At 35.8% G+C, this 16,420-nt stretch overlaps 1 protein-coding gene across 1 annotated transcript in view; it reads left to right on the top strand.

The window, feature by feature from the left end:
- The window catches only part of SOAT1 (sterol O-acyltransferase 1), a 56,749-nt gene extending 41,846 nt beyond the window's left edge, over window positions 1-14,903 (top strand). The window contains exons 4-16 of the mRNA XM_006907778.3: window positions 1,448-1,596; window positions 2,697-2,756; window positions 4,551-4,658; window positions 5,567-5,849; window positions 6,585-6,663; window positions 7,224-7,305; window positions 7,616-7,661; window positions 8,350-8,479; window positions 10,144-10,241; window positions 11,371-11,469; window positions 12,576-12,711; window positions 13,304-13,449; window positions 14,465-14,903. Of these exons, the coding sequence (XP_006907840.1) occupies window positions 1,448-1,596; window positions 2,697-2,756; window positions 4,551-4,658; window positions 5,567-5,849; window positions 6,585-6,663; window positions 7,224-7,305; window positions 7,616-7,661; window positions 8,350-8,479; window positions 10,144-10,241; window positions 11,371-11,469; window positions 12,576-12,711; window positions 13,304-13,449; window positions 14,465-14,521 (1,473 nt within the window). The 3' untranslated portion in view covers window positions 14,522-14,903. The remainder of the gene's footprint in view (window positions 1-1,447; window positions 1,597-2,696; window positions 2,757-4,550; window positions 4,659-5,566; window positions 5,850-6,584; window positions 6,664-7,223; window positions 7,306-7,615; window positions 7,662-8,349; window positions 8,480-10,143; window positions 10,242-11,370; window positions 11,470-12,575; window positions 12,712-13,303; window positions 13,450-14,464) is intronic.
- The last annotated feature ends 1,517 nt before the right edge of the window (window positions 14,904-16,420 follow it).

The raw sequence follows: 16,420 nt of genomic DNA, 5'->3' as shown, positions 1-16,420 counted from the left end.
ACATTATCTCCTTCTGCCGCTTTTCACGAAAATTGAGTCCTACTGGTTCTTTGAGGTTTCAGCTCAATTACCAGCTCGAAAAAAGACATTTCTCATCATCTCAGCTTTGTTCCTTTGTTTACTAAACTATCGTGTGTTCTTTGAGTCTTCATTGACAGTTACATTGCTCAGGTGATACTCTTCTGTGTCGCGTTTCTATGTGTTTATCTTGTATTTTCCATCTCCATCAGCCTCCATCAACTGTCTTGTGAAAGACGGGACCTTAGTGTAGTCTCACTGCCCAGTGCCCAAAAGACGTTTGGAAACTGCGGGAGACAGCGGTTTTAAAAGCCTTCATATAGTTTCAGTAGGTACATTGGTATTTCTTGGCTTTACTTTTAAAGGACATAGTCAAACTCTTAGTATAAAAGAACCTAGAAAAATACTACTTCAGATATTTTAGATTTCACCTAAATTATTTAAAGCAGTTGTCCCCAACCTTTTTGGCACCAGGAATTGGGGCTCCTATGAGAATCTAATGCCCGATGATCTGAGGTGGGGCTGAGGCGGTGATGCTAGCGCTGGGGAGCGGCTGCAAATACAGATGAAGCTTGGATGCCTTGCGAGCCGCTCACCTCCTGCTGTGCAGCCTGGTTCCTAACAGGCCACAGACCAGACCAGTACTGGTCTGCTGCCTGGGGATTGGGGACCCCGATTTAAAAGAAAGAACTTTTTTTTTTCATTAAAGAATTAGTAACTAACTCTTTGTTTTCTTTTATGTAGATGAGTCCTGCCAATTTAAAAATACCTAAATTTACAGTTTGAGCATCCACAGTAGGTGGCTATTATAGTCTAAAGAAGTTTTTTTTTTTTTTTTTGCTTCCTACTTTTCAAAAACCGGATATTAAATATAGTCTGGGACCAAAATGTATAATAATTTTATGTTATGAAAATGTGTTAGTGTTAGATAAATATATAGCTGTGGAGTTAGGAATAAACATTACAGTCTAAAAGTTGGTGATGTGTAGAAATGACATGATCTAAAACATAAACAGTAGGCACTTGGGAGAAAGCGTTGCTTGAGAAGAAAAGGCTTAAAATTATTTAATACTGATTTTTACTTTATTTTACAGATAAAAATTTAAAGAGAAAAATAGACTCATTTTTTATCATTTCTATTATTTTGGTTTTATATATTTGTAGGAGTTCATTTAGTAGGTGATTACTGTAGGTGATATCTTGATTTATGGTTAAAATTTTTAAAAGACATAAATCATTATGTTGCTTTTTTAGTAGTCATTTCTGAAACTACAGGTCAACTATAGAAATCCTTTTCTGTTTTTACTCCTGTGAGCTCACTGAACCTGGATTTCTTTGATCCAGCTCTGCTTAAGCGAACCCTTGAGAAAAGGTACTAATCCATAAGCATGCATTAGTTCCTAATGCTTTATACATTTTAAAATTCTAGGAGTTGAAGCCATTTTTTATGAAGGAAGTCGGTACTCACTTTGATGATTTCGTGACCAATCTCATTGAAAAATCAGCATCATTAGACAATGGTGGTTGTGCTCTCACGACCTTTTCTGTTCTCGAAGGAGAGAAAAACCATAGAGCTAAGTAAGTATGAGTATTAGTTTCTTTTAATGCAAACAGTAAAAATGCTTGGATTTACACCCTAGCAGCACTTTTCCTTTGCTGTGTGTTACCTTGGGCAAATTATTCAACCACTGGAGGGAGAGATTCTTCATCTTAATATATGGATGTGACAAATAATGCATCCCTCATTTAAGACTATGCTGACACTTGAGGGCCTACATCTAAACCAACAGTGACCCTATGAGGTAGATGCTCTAGCTGTCTGCGTATTACAGATTAGGACTCTGAAGCACATAGTGGTTATATGTTGTCCAGGACCATGCAGCGGGCTTGGAGCCCCGGATCTGGCTCCAGAGTCCCTGCTTTTTACCACGTCATTATACTGCCTCTGTTATACTCTATATAATACTTGTGATAAAGTACAGCACAGTTAGTGCCTATTTTTGTAATTGGTCAATCATCTAGAGCAGTGGAGGGAGGGCTGTCACAGGCCAGTGTGTGCTGATTTGTCATTTTGTGCTGTCCTTGCTTTTATGCCTCTGTGGTCTCCATCAGTCTCTCCTGTTCTGGGGGACAGTTTTAACTGGTAATAGTCAATAGAAGTGCTGCAAAAAGACCTAGAGAAGATCATGCTAGATATAAAATGTGAGATTTTAGTAACTGGAGGCAACCTTTAAGGTCAGGAGGATGTTGGGAGTGGTTGGAGGCCCTTCGACGTTGGGGAGGGTGTCATAAATATCAGTGCAGTTCTTGGGGAACAGACCAGTAGCAGTGTGTGAACTGGAGTAAGTATGGCTGGAGGCCCGTCTGTGACCTTAGGCGTGTTTAGGAGAAGGAAGAGTGGTTGTCACTGTGTGATGTCAGGAACTAGTGATGCTTTAGTCTGGTGTGCATAACCTTTCTTCCTGCCTAACCAGATGGGCATGTGCATGCCTCATAGCATTATGCAGAAGGAGTAAATGAGATAACACGTATAAAGTCCTCATCACAGTACCTGGATCATACTGAGAAGGCAGCTAATGTTTTATGCTGTACTTGGTAATATTCTTTCTCTCATCCATAGGTTCAAATTTCTTATAATACAAGTATTTATATTTTGTTTCAATTTTTGCTCTTCCTAGAGATCTGAGAGCACCTCCAGAACACGGAAAGATTTTTGTCATCAGCCACCTCTCTGCTGAGTGAGTATTTTTTAGTTGTTTTTTTTTTAGTTGTTTTTTTTTTAGCTATTATTTCGAATTTAAGAAAAGCTATTCTGATTGTTAAAATCACTGCTTAATCTATGAATGCTTGATGAGTTTGATCTGTAGTCATATAAATCATTAATCTGATACTTCTTTTTGTACATTTGCTGTCTCTTGCTTCTTCTTTCTGATCTCTGGTTCTGTATCTAGTTTCAAAGGTGATATTAGAAATAAGAACAGTTATCTGTCCTCTGATAAATTCCTTGAAGTCGTGTTGCAAGAACTGGTTACCCAAAGAACTAGAACAAAAGTTTTGTATTTCTGTAAACAACTTCAAGAGAGTTTTGGTGTTGCTGCCTTTATGACATATAAATTTTTTATCTCTTCTTTGGCTAGCCAGCATAGAGACTTGATAATTTTCTCAGATTTACTTATGTTAGAACTCTGATTTTGTGGATTTTGTGGGGAAAAAAATCAGGCAATGGAAATTAATTATGGTGACATTATTTGTGAACTGAAAAATTAAAGGTACATTTTGTGTAGGCAGTGAATATTTTGTGTGCTCTCCAAGATCATTTATTTACTCATTCATTTATTCATTAGCATACTGCTGTAGTTTAAACTGCACTAGTATAGGTTACTTAAAATAGTTGGGCTGGTGAAAAATTATCTTAAGTGATTAACGTGCTTTTCTTTAAAAATGCATCTTATGCTTATCAAAATTCACTTTCTATAAGCCAAATTGATCTGTATTATTTAACTTTGATGAGACGGCCAAAGATTTCTGAACATCTAATGTAGAATCCCATTTCAGTTTGTTTGAAGAGATTATCTTTTAAAATCTGTATCTGAGGGGAAATGTAGGCTTTCCACACAAAAGGGAATCAAAATAATTCTTTGAACATTATAATTAAGATTTAAATGATAGAATTATACTATATGAATAAGAAAATTAAAATGTACATTTCGTTAAAAAAATATTTTTAACCAAGGAAATAAAACATTCTATGGCTCAGGTGAGTTTTAGAATTTGAAGATTTTAATCCAAAGGTTTAATAGTATTTTAGGTTCCTCAAAAAGTTATTTAGAAGATTAGCATACTCCTTTCCAAAAACAAAGCTAAAACGCTTGTTTTGATCAAATAGAAAAAAACCCACATTTATTTAGAAAAAGTCATCTAGAAGGTCATTGCTATGTTTTAAAAGAAAAGTAGCCCAGTCTAAGTCAAATAAAAAGATCAGTGAGGCTAGAAGTGAAAAGCATATGTAAACGGTTAAATTTATAGACTTGTGAGGTGGTAGTAGTTGTTTATCATCAACATTACAGAAATGCATAAGTGTGAATCTTAACATTTTGGAAATAGATAGTACTTAATATGTGTATTAGTTAGGTGTCGAGTAGAATGTAAGAATAGGATTTTTAAAAACCTTTTTAACATTTGAAAAGTTTCTGTGTTCTGTTTGCAGTGAATGGCCTTTTGCCTCCCTTAGAAAACCATAGGTTCTGGTAGTTTGCAAGAATGCACACCATTTAAGTGTTGCCTGTCCATGCTGTTTTCTGGGAGGGAGTACCATTTTATCCGGAAGAGCCTTGTCCGAAGCTCTTCCGTTAAGTTTTTACCTTGGTCATATCATTTACCTTCTCTGCTTCAGGTTTAATGTTCTGTGATAACCGAGGTGTTCATACTGTGGATTAAGCATCTTCCGAACTGCTTTTACGTCTTATTTAATGTATGGGGTTTTGCCATCGAATACAGATTATCGATTTCATTTGTTTAAACTACATTTACAGTGAGCTGTTCGAGGTGGACCACATCAGGACAATATATCACATGTTTATTGCGCTCCTCATCATCTTTATTCTCAGCACACTTGTAGTAGATTACATTGATGAAGGAAGGTAAGACGAGAAAAGAGACGTTTGGCTAGTTGATGCATGGGATGTTGGAAATTTTCACTATATTTAAATTTTGGGTGATTTGGTTAAAAAGAGTGATTTGGTTAAATGTGCTACAGAAAATCCCACAGCAGCTGAGATTTCTCTATCCTGAAAAGTACAACTAAAAAGAAGATTAGAAGTTTCACTACTTTTGTTTTTAAAATGGCCTATTTTAATAGACTTATAATTAGTAGCTTCTAGGTAATTTTCTTACATGGGACAATTTGGTACGTATGGTTTATCATTTTTTTCTACTATGGTATGCACTTCAGGTTAACTACAAATAAGTAGCTTCTTGGAAATTAACATTTGAAAAATGTTGTATTTTTTCTAATAAAAATCAAATTGTAACTTTTAAAATAGCAGTGTGGTAATTATACATTGAATTATGTGCTTTATTCAAAAGTTAAATTTTGAGATAATGGTATAATAGTATATTAATAGATTTTTGAATTGTTCCTATTTCCTTCTGAAAAACCATCTTTTGTACACAACAATGATTAATATTTGAATACTTTAACTATTAACTTTGCCATAGAATGTTTTAGAGCTAAAAATGTATTAATGTGAGAATCTAATCTTTAAGAAATTCAGAGTCTTATTGTTTTAGGTTATCTAGGATATCTCATGTTCAAAGACCATGCTGTCTTTGGGCTTTTAGAAAATTTGTTGTTGAAATACATTTGGAGGCAGAGGCTTAGAGGCCGTTCTTTATCTAGCACAACTATGACATCTGTGACTTGGATGTATTAGTGTTCTTGTATTTCCTAAAAGTGAGAGTCTTGGAGTCTGAAAGTTTTGAATTTTTGTAAATCAGTACATATTAAAAATTTACCTCTGTGTCCTTTCTCTGTGCTTTTCCTCCCCAGGCTGGTGCTTGAGTTCAGCATCATATCTTACGCTTTTGGCAAATTTTCCATTGTCATATGGACATGGTGGGCCATGTTCTTGAGTACACTTGTATTTCCCTATTTCCTCTTTCAACAATGGGCCAGAAGCTACAGCAAGAGTTCTTATCCAGTGATGTATTCTTTCTTCTATTGCTTGCTTTTCATGGTCTTCCAGATTGGAGTTCTAGGTTTTGGACCAGCATATGCTATTTTAGCGTATACATTGCCACCAGCTTCCCGGAGCGTTATTATATTAGAACAGGTAAAGTTTTGAGTGTTGCCCAATGCCACGCGATACTTAGTTAAAATGACAACAGTAACAACAACAATAATTATATAACACTGATGTTTTGTTATTATTAGTTGTATTAGTTGGGTAAATTTTCACTTCTGTTCCTTTGGGCTATTATCTTTAAAACTAAAGTGTTAAGCTAGACCATCTCATCTCTTAAAACTTGTTCTAACTTCAGTGTTCTCTGATTAAGTCATATTGACCTGTTCTGGATTCATTCAGATTTTGTTCTTGAAAACTTTTTGTAATAGTCATCTATACTGTAAAATATCTTTGTAATTAAAAACCCCACTTTCGAAATGTCGGATTCATTGTTTTGTCATATAACTGTTCCCATCTAAAGACCGGATTTATTTTATTTGTTCAGCCTTTAGAATTTTCTGACTTATATCGGCCGTCTGTATTGCTCTGTTTGACTAATGGAAAGGAACATTTCTGGAGACTTTCTCTGTAGAGGCTTTTAATTGATTAATTTGTAATATACTTATAATAGTGCTGTTAGATGCAAAATAATTTGAGTAATAACAGGTCCTTCTTTAGAGTTTGTTTTTCATGGGCTTCATTCCATAAAAGTGAACTTGAGTTGGTATGTGTAAAATGAAAACATTCTTTATGTGACTATAATCTAGTGGTGTTCTGGGGTTTCTGATATGAGACAAGTCAATGATAGAAAATTCATCTTTTTCTTTCCCCCTCCTTTTGTAGATCCGTTTAATAATGAAGGTCCATTCATTTGTCAGAGAGAATGTGCCTCGGGTACTAAATTCAGCTAAGGAGAAATCACGTATGTAATTCCATTACGTCAAAGGATTATTTATAGGGTATTTCAATCTTTGGTGTTTACTAGGGTGGCAAGTTACTTTCTGCAGACATTATATTTGATTTTAAATATATAGGATCCGTATTGATTTAGGAGACTGTGTCACTATTTCCTGATTGTTCCTCTTTTGCCTACAATTTAAAAACATTGATCATTAGACTCTCGTAACTTTGTGTAATTTTTATAGAATGTTAATAGACTCAGTACACCCAGGTGTGCTTATTTTTTGACTTGCTGCTTACAACTCTAGCAGTTATCTCTAAGTCGTAGGAATAACATATATTAATATATAACTTACATTAATATAAAAATAATATAAAATATATATAAAATATACATATTAATATATAACATATATTAATATAAAAATAAGAAGACATCATTTGGGGAGATCAGGAGGAAGCAACACGAGCTACAGCGAGGTCATTTATTCTTCTCTAGTCTGTGCTCCCTCACTTCCCCTTGTTAGTTTTGCTGAGAGAAATTGAAGAGCTTCTGCTCTAAGCGCAGTTTTCCTTTTCCAGGCACTGTCCCAGTACCTACAGTCAACCAGTACTTGTACTTCTTGTTTGCCCCCACCCTCATCTACCGCGACAGCTATCCCAGGTAAGGCGCTGCGAAGTAGAGACGTGGGCGCCGGCAGTGTGGCCGGAGTCGGGTGGGCGGGATCGGTGGGCAGGGGCCACTTCATGTACAGCTACAGAGAATATAGAATGAGTTTTAATTATCTCACTGGCGTGGGGAGCCCCAGATCGTGATTCTAGCAATCTGATTTGCTTACAGTAATTCTTGACAGAATTATACAAGTATTTCATATGCCAAATATGATGTTCTATGTGGGAAAATATTGTGAAGATCTTTATTAAAGTTCAATTGTTTACTTTATGTAGAAAACTTATTTTGTTGCTTTTTTTAGGACTCCCACTGTACGATGGGGTTATGTTGCTATGCAGTTTGCACAGGTAAATCTTTTTTAACTGTCGATAAAGTTTGTTGATTGCTGGGAGATAAGGCTTTGAATTTATTCTAGTAATTTAATCTATTTAAATCATAGATATATTTATGTCTATTGGGAGCTCTAGAACTCTTTCTGAAGTCTTTAAATTATTCTCAGTACAGTAAACGGTGTTTGTTTTGCCAACATCAGAAGTCATTTTCTTTAATAAAAGAATTTATTTTAATTAAAGTAATTTCATTTGGTTACTTCAGTAAATATCTACATTAATTTTCCCCTCCCCTTCTTGGTTGCTTTTGGGGGGCTCTATATATATGTGTGGGTGTGATCTGACCCTCCCCCCACTCCTCCCTAACCCCTTATCAGAATCATAAATTCCAAAAGATCCCCTTTTAAATTCTTGTCTCAGTCAAATACCCATTTATGGAATAAGTTGTTTTGTTGTGAGTTTTATGTAGCAGGAGAAGCAGGTTCCAAGAGGTCTGATTTTTAAAAAATGCCATTTGGTAAACATGTTGGGAAAAGGCATGGTAGAAACTAGGCACCAGTAATATCTGAAAGGTTACGGTTTGGCAATTTAATGTGGAATATGTATGTAAACATTAGTTTAAGGGTCACGTACATATCTCTTTGGAAGGCAAAATCACCATCTTTCCTTATCGAGCCATCGCTATCATGTCTTTGCTGTGTTCCAGGTTTTCGGGTGCTTATTTTATGTGTACTACATCTTTGAAAGGCTCTGCGTCCCCCTGTTTCGGAATATCAAACAGGAACCCTTCAGCGCACGAGTTCTGGTCCTGTGTGTTTTTAACTCCATCTTGCCAGGTAATACAGGTGCTGGTTAATTTGGCCATTCTTAAAGTTGCAAGGAAAATAAAGCTATTCGTATGAGCACCTTTGATTTACCTGCTTTTAACTGTGAACTCATCTACATGTCTTAACCATCTTGACCTCTTTCTACCTGTCTCGTAAATGAAGTATGTTTTAGTTTCAGGCAAGTCTTTCCATTGGTCTTCTGAGTTTCACTCAAGTTTTGCTTTCTCTGACTGTGTAGGTAGTGCTTATTTGTGCTTATTTTCCCATAATCTTGCTCCTAATCTAACTAGGCCACTGAAGTGGCCTTTGTTAAAATCCTGATGCTAAATCCAGTAGGTGCTCTAGCCCTTATTACCCTGTTTGATCTCCATGAAGCACCGGGTGCTGTGGACCACATTTTGAAATCTCCATCGCCACTTTTTCTTCTTCTTCTGTCTTTCTAGCCATACTTCAGTCTTCTAATTCCTTCATTCCACTTATTTTTTAGAGATAGATGAGTACCTATTATATGTGCCAGGTGCTGTGGACATAGCAGTGTGTAAGACATACATACTGTACTCTCTAGAAGCTTGTATTTACAGTTTCTTTTTTTTTCTTTTTTTTCTGTATCCATTAAATGTTGATGTTTTCCATCATCACTTCTCTCTTCCTTTCTCTCTCTCCCAGACGTCTAGTACCCTTCCCTGATTTCCCCCCATGATTTACTCCAGTAAACTCTTTTATTTGTCCCTCTACTAGGATATGTGTTAGATGCTGTGCATCTTTCTCAGTAGGGTACAAATTCCTTGAGATCGAGGATCGTGACTTATAGCAAGTCAGCCAGTCATAATCTCTCCCATATTATCTAACACATAGTAGATACTCTTGCAAATATTTTTTGAATAAAGAAAGTGAACGAAAGAGATGGGCATGTAAATGGATCTTTTACATTATAGTGTAACATATTATACCTAAGTAGAATAAGTGCTGATGAACTTTGTATCATATTGGTGATGAAATTTAACATTGGGTATTGCAAACAGATAGGTGTTTGCCTGGGTAGAAAGGTACTTTCAGGTAGTGGAATGGATACAAAGGTACGGAGTTCTCTTAGAATGGCCAGAGTCCAGTCATGGATGATGTTTGCAACACCAGGAGTAGAGTCGGAGATAAGTTAATCTTATCACTATTGACATTGGGAACTGGATAATTCTTTGTTTTGAGGAACTATCTTGTGCATTGACATCACCCTGGTTTCTAACAACTAGATACCAGTAGCACAACCCCCAACCCTTGAGTCGTGACAACCAAAAATGTCTCCAGAATTGCCAAATGTCTCCTGGGGTGGGGGTTGGCGGGGGGAATCTCCCTCAGTTTTAAACAACCGGTTTAGGGGAATGCTTGAGGGCCAGATTTTAAAGGGCCTTGGGTACCAAGTTAAGCCATACATCTAGGCATTTCTATTAAAAACAGGCTGGATCATTAGTCATCTGTGAAACCCATTTGGAAGGAAGTTATTACTTTATAAAATTAAAATAACTTTCAAAAGAACACTATCATCTCTGGAATGGGTAAGCTGGAATAATAACTTATTTTACAAAATAATTCTAGCTAAGCAGATAATGACATATAATTAACTAGTTGGTATGTGAGCTATTTAGAAAGACTCTTAATAGTGTTAATTTTATTTTTAGGTGTGCTGATTCTGTTCCTTGTCTTTTTTGCCTTTTTGCACTGTTGGCTCAATGCATTTGCTGAGATGTTACGCTTTGGTGACAGGATGTTTTATAAGGTAATATACACTTGGACTCATCTCTGTTTTCACATTTTGTTTATATCCCCATTGTCAAGTATTTGAGCATCATTAGCTACTAACTTTTTAATGTAGACATTGTGAAATAATTTTCCCCACAAGGTTTACCAAGATTAAGTCTGAAATTCTATAATAGGCCTTATCTTCCTTATCTTTTACCTCTAATATACCCTCCTGTCATATAGCATATGGTTTTTACTGGGTCCTGTATCCGTGATTGTAGAAGGAAAGCATGTGTCCAGAGGGCATTATGAGACTGTGCTGACCGTTCATTCATTTGAAATCGGCTGTCTGGTGCTGTGGGAGTGATGATTCCATTTAAAATTGTTGAATAGTTCATGAAGGAAATAACGTCTCCTTCCTATATTTTTGAAAAGCATCAGTTCTGCTTAAAATAGTACGCTTACACTTCCAAAGTTGGAATTAAGTTCAAGGCTAGAACCAGAGTCTAGAAATTTGTTTGTTTGTTGTGGTTTTGGTAACACTGCAACCCTACCACTTGTTTCTCAAAGAAATGGTGAGTGTAGGTTGCACATTTTAGATGTCAGATTCTATTGGTCTGATCTTAAAGTAGGGAATGATATATATACATAGAGACATATATATGTGAGCATCAGAATTGCAGGTTAGCTGCAATCTCACTCCTTGTACAACTTGTTTTTCTGTTTGATATCTGCAAACAGTTTTTAGCATTAGCATGCTGTCTAAGTCTACGGGACCTGAGAATTCTCACTGCGCTTTACCAAACTGAGGGGGATTTACGGATTGCTATTTAGAGGAACACTAGATTTAATGACTATGTTCTGTGTCTCCCATCATAACTTGTTCAAGAATGAGACAAAATGAACCTAGGGACTTAATCATATATAGAACTAGAATTAATGTCATATTGAACACTTATAACCAAAATGCCTTATATAACCAAAAATCTTAATTTTTCTGACATCAATGTATGGACTGGAAGTTTATCGTAACACACTCTGGGTGTTATGTTACGCACGTATGTTCTTTGGGGATATTCGGGGTTTTGCTTTGGCTCGTTGCATGTGTGCGTGTGTGTTTGTGTGTGTGGTTCATGTGTGTTTTATAACTTCACTTTTTCCCTCAGGATTGGTGGAACTCCACATCATACTCCAACTATTACAGGACGTGGAACGTGGTGGTTCATGACTGGCTATATTACTATGCTTATAAGGACTTTCTGTGGGTAAGCAGCAAGATTTAGGATGTTGTTTAAGAAGTGGACATTCTTTTCCAGAAAGTATTGGTATTGTGCAGCTGGAAGATGTTCTCCTTAATTGTCTTCAATTCTCTGTGAGCCATTTATGTTTAAGAAACCAGCTTTGAATGGTACTGCTTAGAGACCAGTAGGAACAGTTACTAGGTCTAATACCATGTCTTTGCTCTAGATTTTATTTTATATAATTCCAAAGTAAGAATGCATGGAAGCATTTGGAGAAGTGGAAATGGTCCACCGATAATGGGTCCTTTCTTGTGAATCTCGCTGCCAACAAATAATCTCCCTCTAGCTTTTATTGTTTTCTTTTTGTTTTTGTTTCTTTGTTAAAAGTGGAGAAACACCTGTGTTTGGATTTTTGTCTCTCCAATTGGTGATACAGGTTTTTGAGACCTTCTTTAGAGCAGAATGTATTTAGACTGTTGAAGTGTAATCTTGAATCTCATGGTGGATTAACGCTGGCATCTCCAGCTCGCAGACTTTAATCATTAAATAACGGCACTGTAGATGACAGCATGTCGTGGTGCAAATACACTGTATTCGAGTGTCCTTTCACATAGAAGTGTAGTTTCGCTTGTGCATGAGGCAAGTCTCTCTGTAAATCTTAGTTTTGTTGCCTATGAAAATGGAGAGGGTGCTTGCCCTGTCTACCATGCATTGTTACTCTTAAGGTTGAGATTTGATGTATCCATTTATATATGAAAACTAGGTTTTGTGAACCATAGTGACTTATAACTTATTAATGTTTTGGAAAATATACCTAGATCTTTCAACATCAATGGATTTTAAAAAATTTTTATAGGGATATTTTGAGCCAAGCTGATGACATAAGCCGGGAAGCAAGATCTCAAATGTTCCCTCAACATTAATGGTTTTGAAAATGCCTCATTTTAGTAAAATAAGGATTTTTAACACATAGATGTTTTTTGAAATTATTATTAAATCAAGGAGTAGATCGGAAAATCACATGTAAATACAACTACATAGGTGCTTTCGCATGTGGTAATTTTAGGTCATGTGGTTCATCCTTACTTGCTTTGTTAAAACAACTTTTTAATATTTTCTTTTTACCTTAGTTTTTCACTAAGAGATTCAGACCGGCTGCCATGTTGGCTGTCTTTGCTGTGTCTGCCGTAGTGCATGAATATGCCTTGGCTCTGTCCTTGAGCTTTTTCTATCCAGTGCTCTTCGTGCTCTTCATGTTCTTTGGAAGTAAGTATCTTGGCATACCACGAGGACCGATGCTAAAAGAGAAATTTAGAAAATGGAGTATAGAATCAATGTAGAAAACCAGACAGTATTTAGTAACACCATGTCAAGGGTGTGCTGTTTATCAGATGGTGAGAACATTGAGTAATTATACACAACTCTGTTTCTAGATGCCTATACTTCGAAGTAGGGAAATGAACTAAATAACCCTTTGAAGACTATTGATAACGATGATTTGGCAGGTCATAATAACTATAAAAACAACTTCCCATTTTTCAACTCTGTGTTCACCCCCTGAAAAAAACTGAACCTTTTTTGGGTCGAGGTGGGGGACAAGTTGGAATATGAATGATTCCATGAAATATATTTTCACCTGCTCTGAATATCATCTGACTCTGAATTAATCACTGATTAATAAACTTCGACACTGGAGCTTCATTTTTATGTATAGAACCAGTGGCCAAAATAAAACATGTATACACACGATTTGTGCTCATTGTGATAATTAAAAGATTGCAGCAGATATCTGAGGCTGCTCATCTCCTGATAGATTATGTTTTGATATAATTTTTTTTTGTTATCTTTCTAACTTTAGTGGCTTTTAACTTCATTGTCAATGATAGTCGGAAAAGGCCAATTTGGAACGTTATGATGTGGACTTCCCTTTTCGCGGGCAATGGAGTCATCCTATGCTTTTATTCTCAAGAGTGGTATGCGCGGCAGCACTGTCCTCTGAAAAATGTGAGTCATCAGTCATGTTGGGATGGAAAAGTAACCTGTTAGTCCTCTGATTGTGAAGGATTGGAGGGTGATCGTAAGGGGAGGAGAGTAGTGGAGATAGTGATGAGTGAAGGTGAAGGGGAGAAGAGGGTGGAGAAAAAGCATTAGCTTATTATCTGACCTCACTGCACTGTCCTCGAATTTTTCTTTTCTTTAGTTTTCTTCACTTTGAACTCTACTACTTTTTGGTTCTCTTCTTCTTTTTCTCTTTGACTGCTTTTTCTTTAACTCCTTCTAATTTTCTTCCTGTGTCCTAAAAATGTAGGTGTTGTCCAGAGTTTTCCCAGTGGCATGTGTATCCCCCAAACCTAAACATATGTATTTTTTACTTCTTCCTTTCCAAAGTAAAAACATCCAGCTACACTCACATGCCTAGGATCCCATTTCTCTTGATTTTTTAGTTTTTATTTTTCGTACTTATGTAAGAGTCTCATTCTTAGAGCATTAGCTTTCAGCTGCATATGGATAACTCCCAAATATTTAGGGGGTGCCTTTATCAAAATTCAGTTTGAATGCAACATCTTCTATAATGCTTTTTCAAATTCTTGTTCTAGTCTCTTTCCTATTTCTAAACTTTTGTATAAAACTTCCTTTGTATTATAGTAATTCGTGTATGTATCGTATCACCTGTAGTCTACCACCATTTACAGTTTAGGCTAGTAAAAAGTAGGGCTATGCTAAAATAAAATGTAAAATACAGAAATGCCCATTTAAAATTTGGTCAGAAGTCCATGCAATTGTGAGAGTTTACTGGACTTTAAAAACTTCATATAAAGTTTCTAAATCACATTTATGCCATAGATAAAAATTATGAACATCTTTTGAGTTATTCAACTGCTTATAGCTTCGAGGTTACTGAAATGCTGGGGCGGGGGGGCGGCGTTTTAGAGATGTACGTTAGCACCCCCGCGTCCTCCCACACCACATACACACAGTGCTTGCAAGTAAACTACTCTTCTACTTTTTTTCCTTGAAGCCCACATTTCTGGATTATATCCGGCCACGTTCCTGGACTTGCCGTTACGTGTTTTAGAAGCTCGAACTTTGTTTCCTTCTTTGACACTGAAGATTGGGTATTCTGCTTGATGTGAGGCCAACATCTGTTTCCAGCTGTTACTGAAGTTATCTGTGCTATTTGGACCACTCCATTCTTTACAGATGACTTACTCCATTCCGAGGCCACCTGAAGCTGAGCTTTTGGAAGTTTATTGGAGCCTTATGTACTTAAGCAGACTTTTTTTCCTTTTTGGAAGAAGTGGGTCTTATAGCTAATGTAATGACAGATTTTGCTGGGTCATACTGGCTTAAACCTCAGAAATTATATGTTTTGTTTCTTTATCTAATTGGAGACTAAACATCGTGTTTTCTTGGCCACTGAATTAGCCAAAAACACTTATGAAGAAGTAATTTAAATACCTCTGGCTTAGAAATTTTTTTCATGCACACTGTTGGAATGTATGCTAATTAACCATACAATTGGGAAAGAAAAGAAAATATTATGGAATGTTTTGCTATTTCTAGTAGAAAGAAAAAACATCTATTTTCCAAAGACAATCTTGTTATATATCCTAATTTGTATTTTTTTTTAAAGTTTAATTCTACTCAATTTTTACTTTGTTTTTACTATACAGTGTAGGTCATGATATCTGTGAAGCAAAATTATACCTTTCACCTTGAATTCTTGAGTTTGTATCTATAATGTTATATATTGAGAGAACAGAAGTAGTTTTTTTGGGAAGGAGAAAGAACAAGACAAAGAAAAATGTCTCTCCTTATAACTTCCAAAGTAATTTAAAAAAAAGACTTGCAGAGTCATTCATGTGTTTTAAATTATTTTAATCATAGATCTTGTATGGAAAATAACTTTTTAACTTTAAGGCAGTAACTTCTTTTAAGTTATTTAGAAGTATCCTTCAGTACAGTTATTTTATTGTCTAATAAATACTGACTTCAGTTATTTTGCAGACTACTAAATCTGTAACATAAGTATTAATCACCTTCATTAACATTAAAGTGATTATTAAAAAACCAGAAGCTGGCTTCTGCATTTGCTCAATTATTATACTTTTAATGGTAGTATACAAATTAACATGTGATCGTTTTCAAGAAAATGGACTCTATTATGTGATATTCTCCTGCTGTAAGATGCCCATTGCTGATAAAATGTGATATAGAGGAATTACATTGTTCGTGTGTATGAGGTGTGATTAATGTTTATAAAGACTGAGCACTGGAAGGGATTTTAGAGACCAAGTTCAACTTTCCATCCAAAGAAGTGAAACTTATGAATTACCAAAAAGATGATTGTTATTTGGAGCAGCCAAGTTGAGAGGTTATCTTGGTATGCTAACAGCCCTACTACTATCCAAAAAATTTTGGGAAATCTTTTCTGAATTGTTTTAAAGTCAATTTGAGTCTCACAAGAAGGTAAGTAGTTTCTTGATAGTCACAACTTAATTTGCACCACAAATACCCTTTTAATCACCTATTTTACTACCCATAACTTTGATCCAGATGAATTTAGTTAGTTTTTAAACATCAAATCCAACTTCAGCAGACAAAGGTGTACCTCAAAGGAGGTTATTTTTGAAAAGGTCCCACATATTCCTGCACAGTAATTATCTGTACAGTAATTATCTGCACAGGGGTATTCTAATTATAATTGAACCAGATCCTCCAAACAAGACTACTTTAATATAGCTCCTACTTTCTGGCATTTTTATTAAAAATTAAAATGAGTCACGTCAACCACTTGAATTTTTAACTACATTTTAAATGTAATGAGGGAGCTGAGAAAACTATATTGGTCTAAGACGTGGTTATGAGTAAGCCAGTCCATTGAAGCGAAAGAATGGAATTCTTAGGTCCATATTTCTGGTAAGTACTATAAACAAACCCTTTCATAGAGAGGGCTTTGCTTCTCTGTACTGAT

The sequence above is a fragment of the Pteropus alecto genome, unplaced genomic scaffold (assembly GCF_000325575.1).
Source record: "Pteropus alecto unplaced genomic scaffold, ASM32557v1 scaffold101, whole genome shotgun sequence".
Lineage (NCBI taxonomy): Eukaryota > Metazoa > Chordata > Mammalia > Chiroptera > Pteropodidae > Pteropus > Pteropus alecto.
This window is presented reverse-complemented; position numbering and strand designations above follow the sequence as displayed.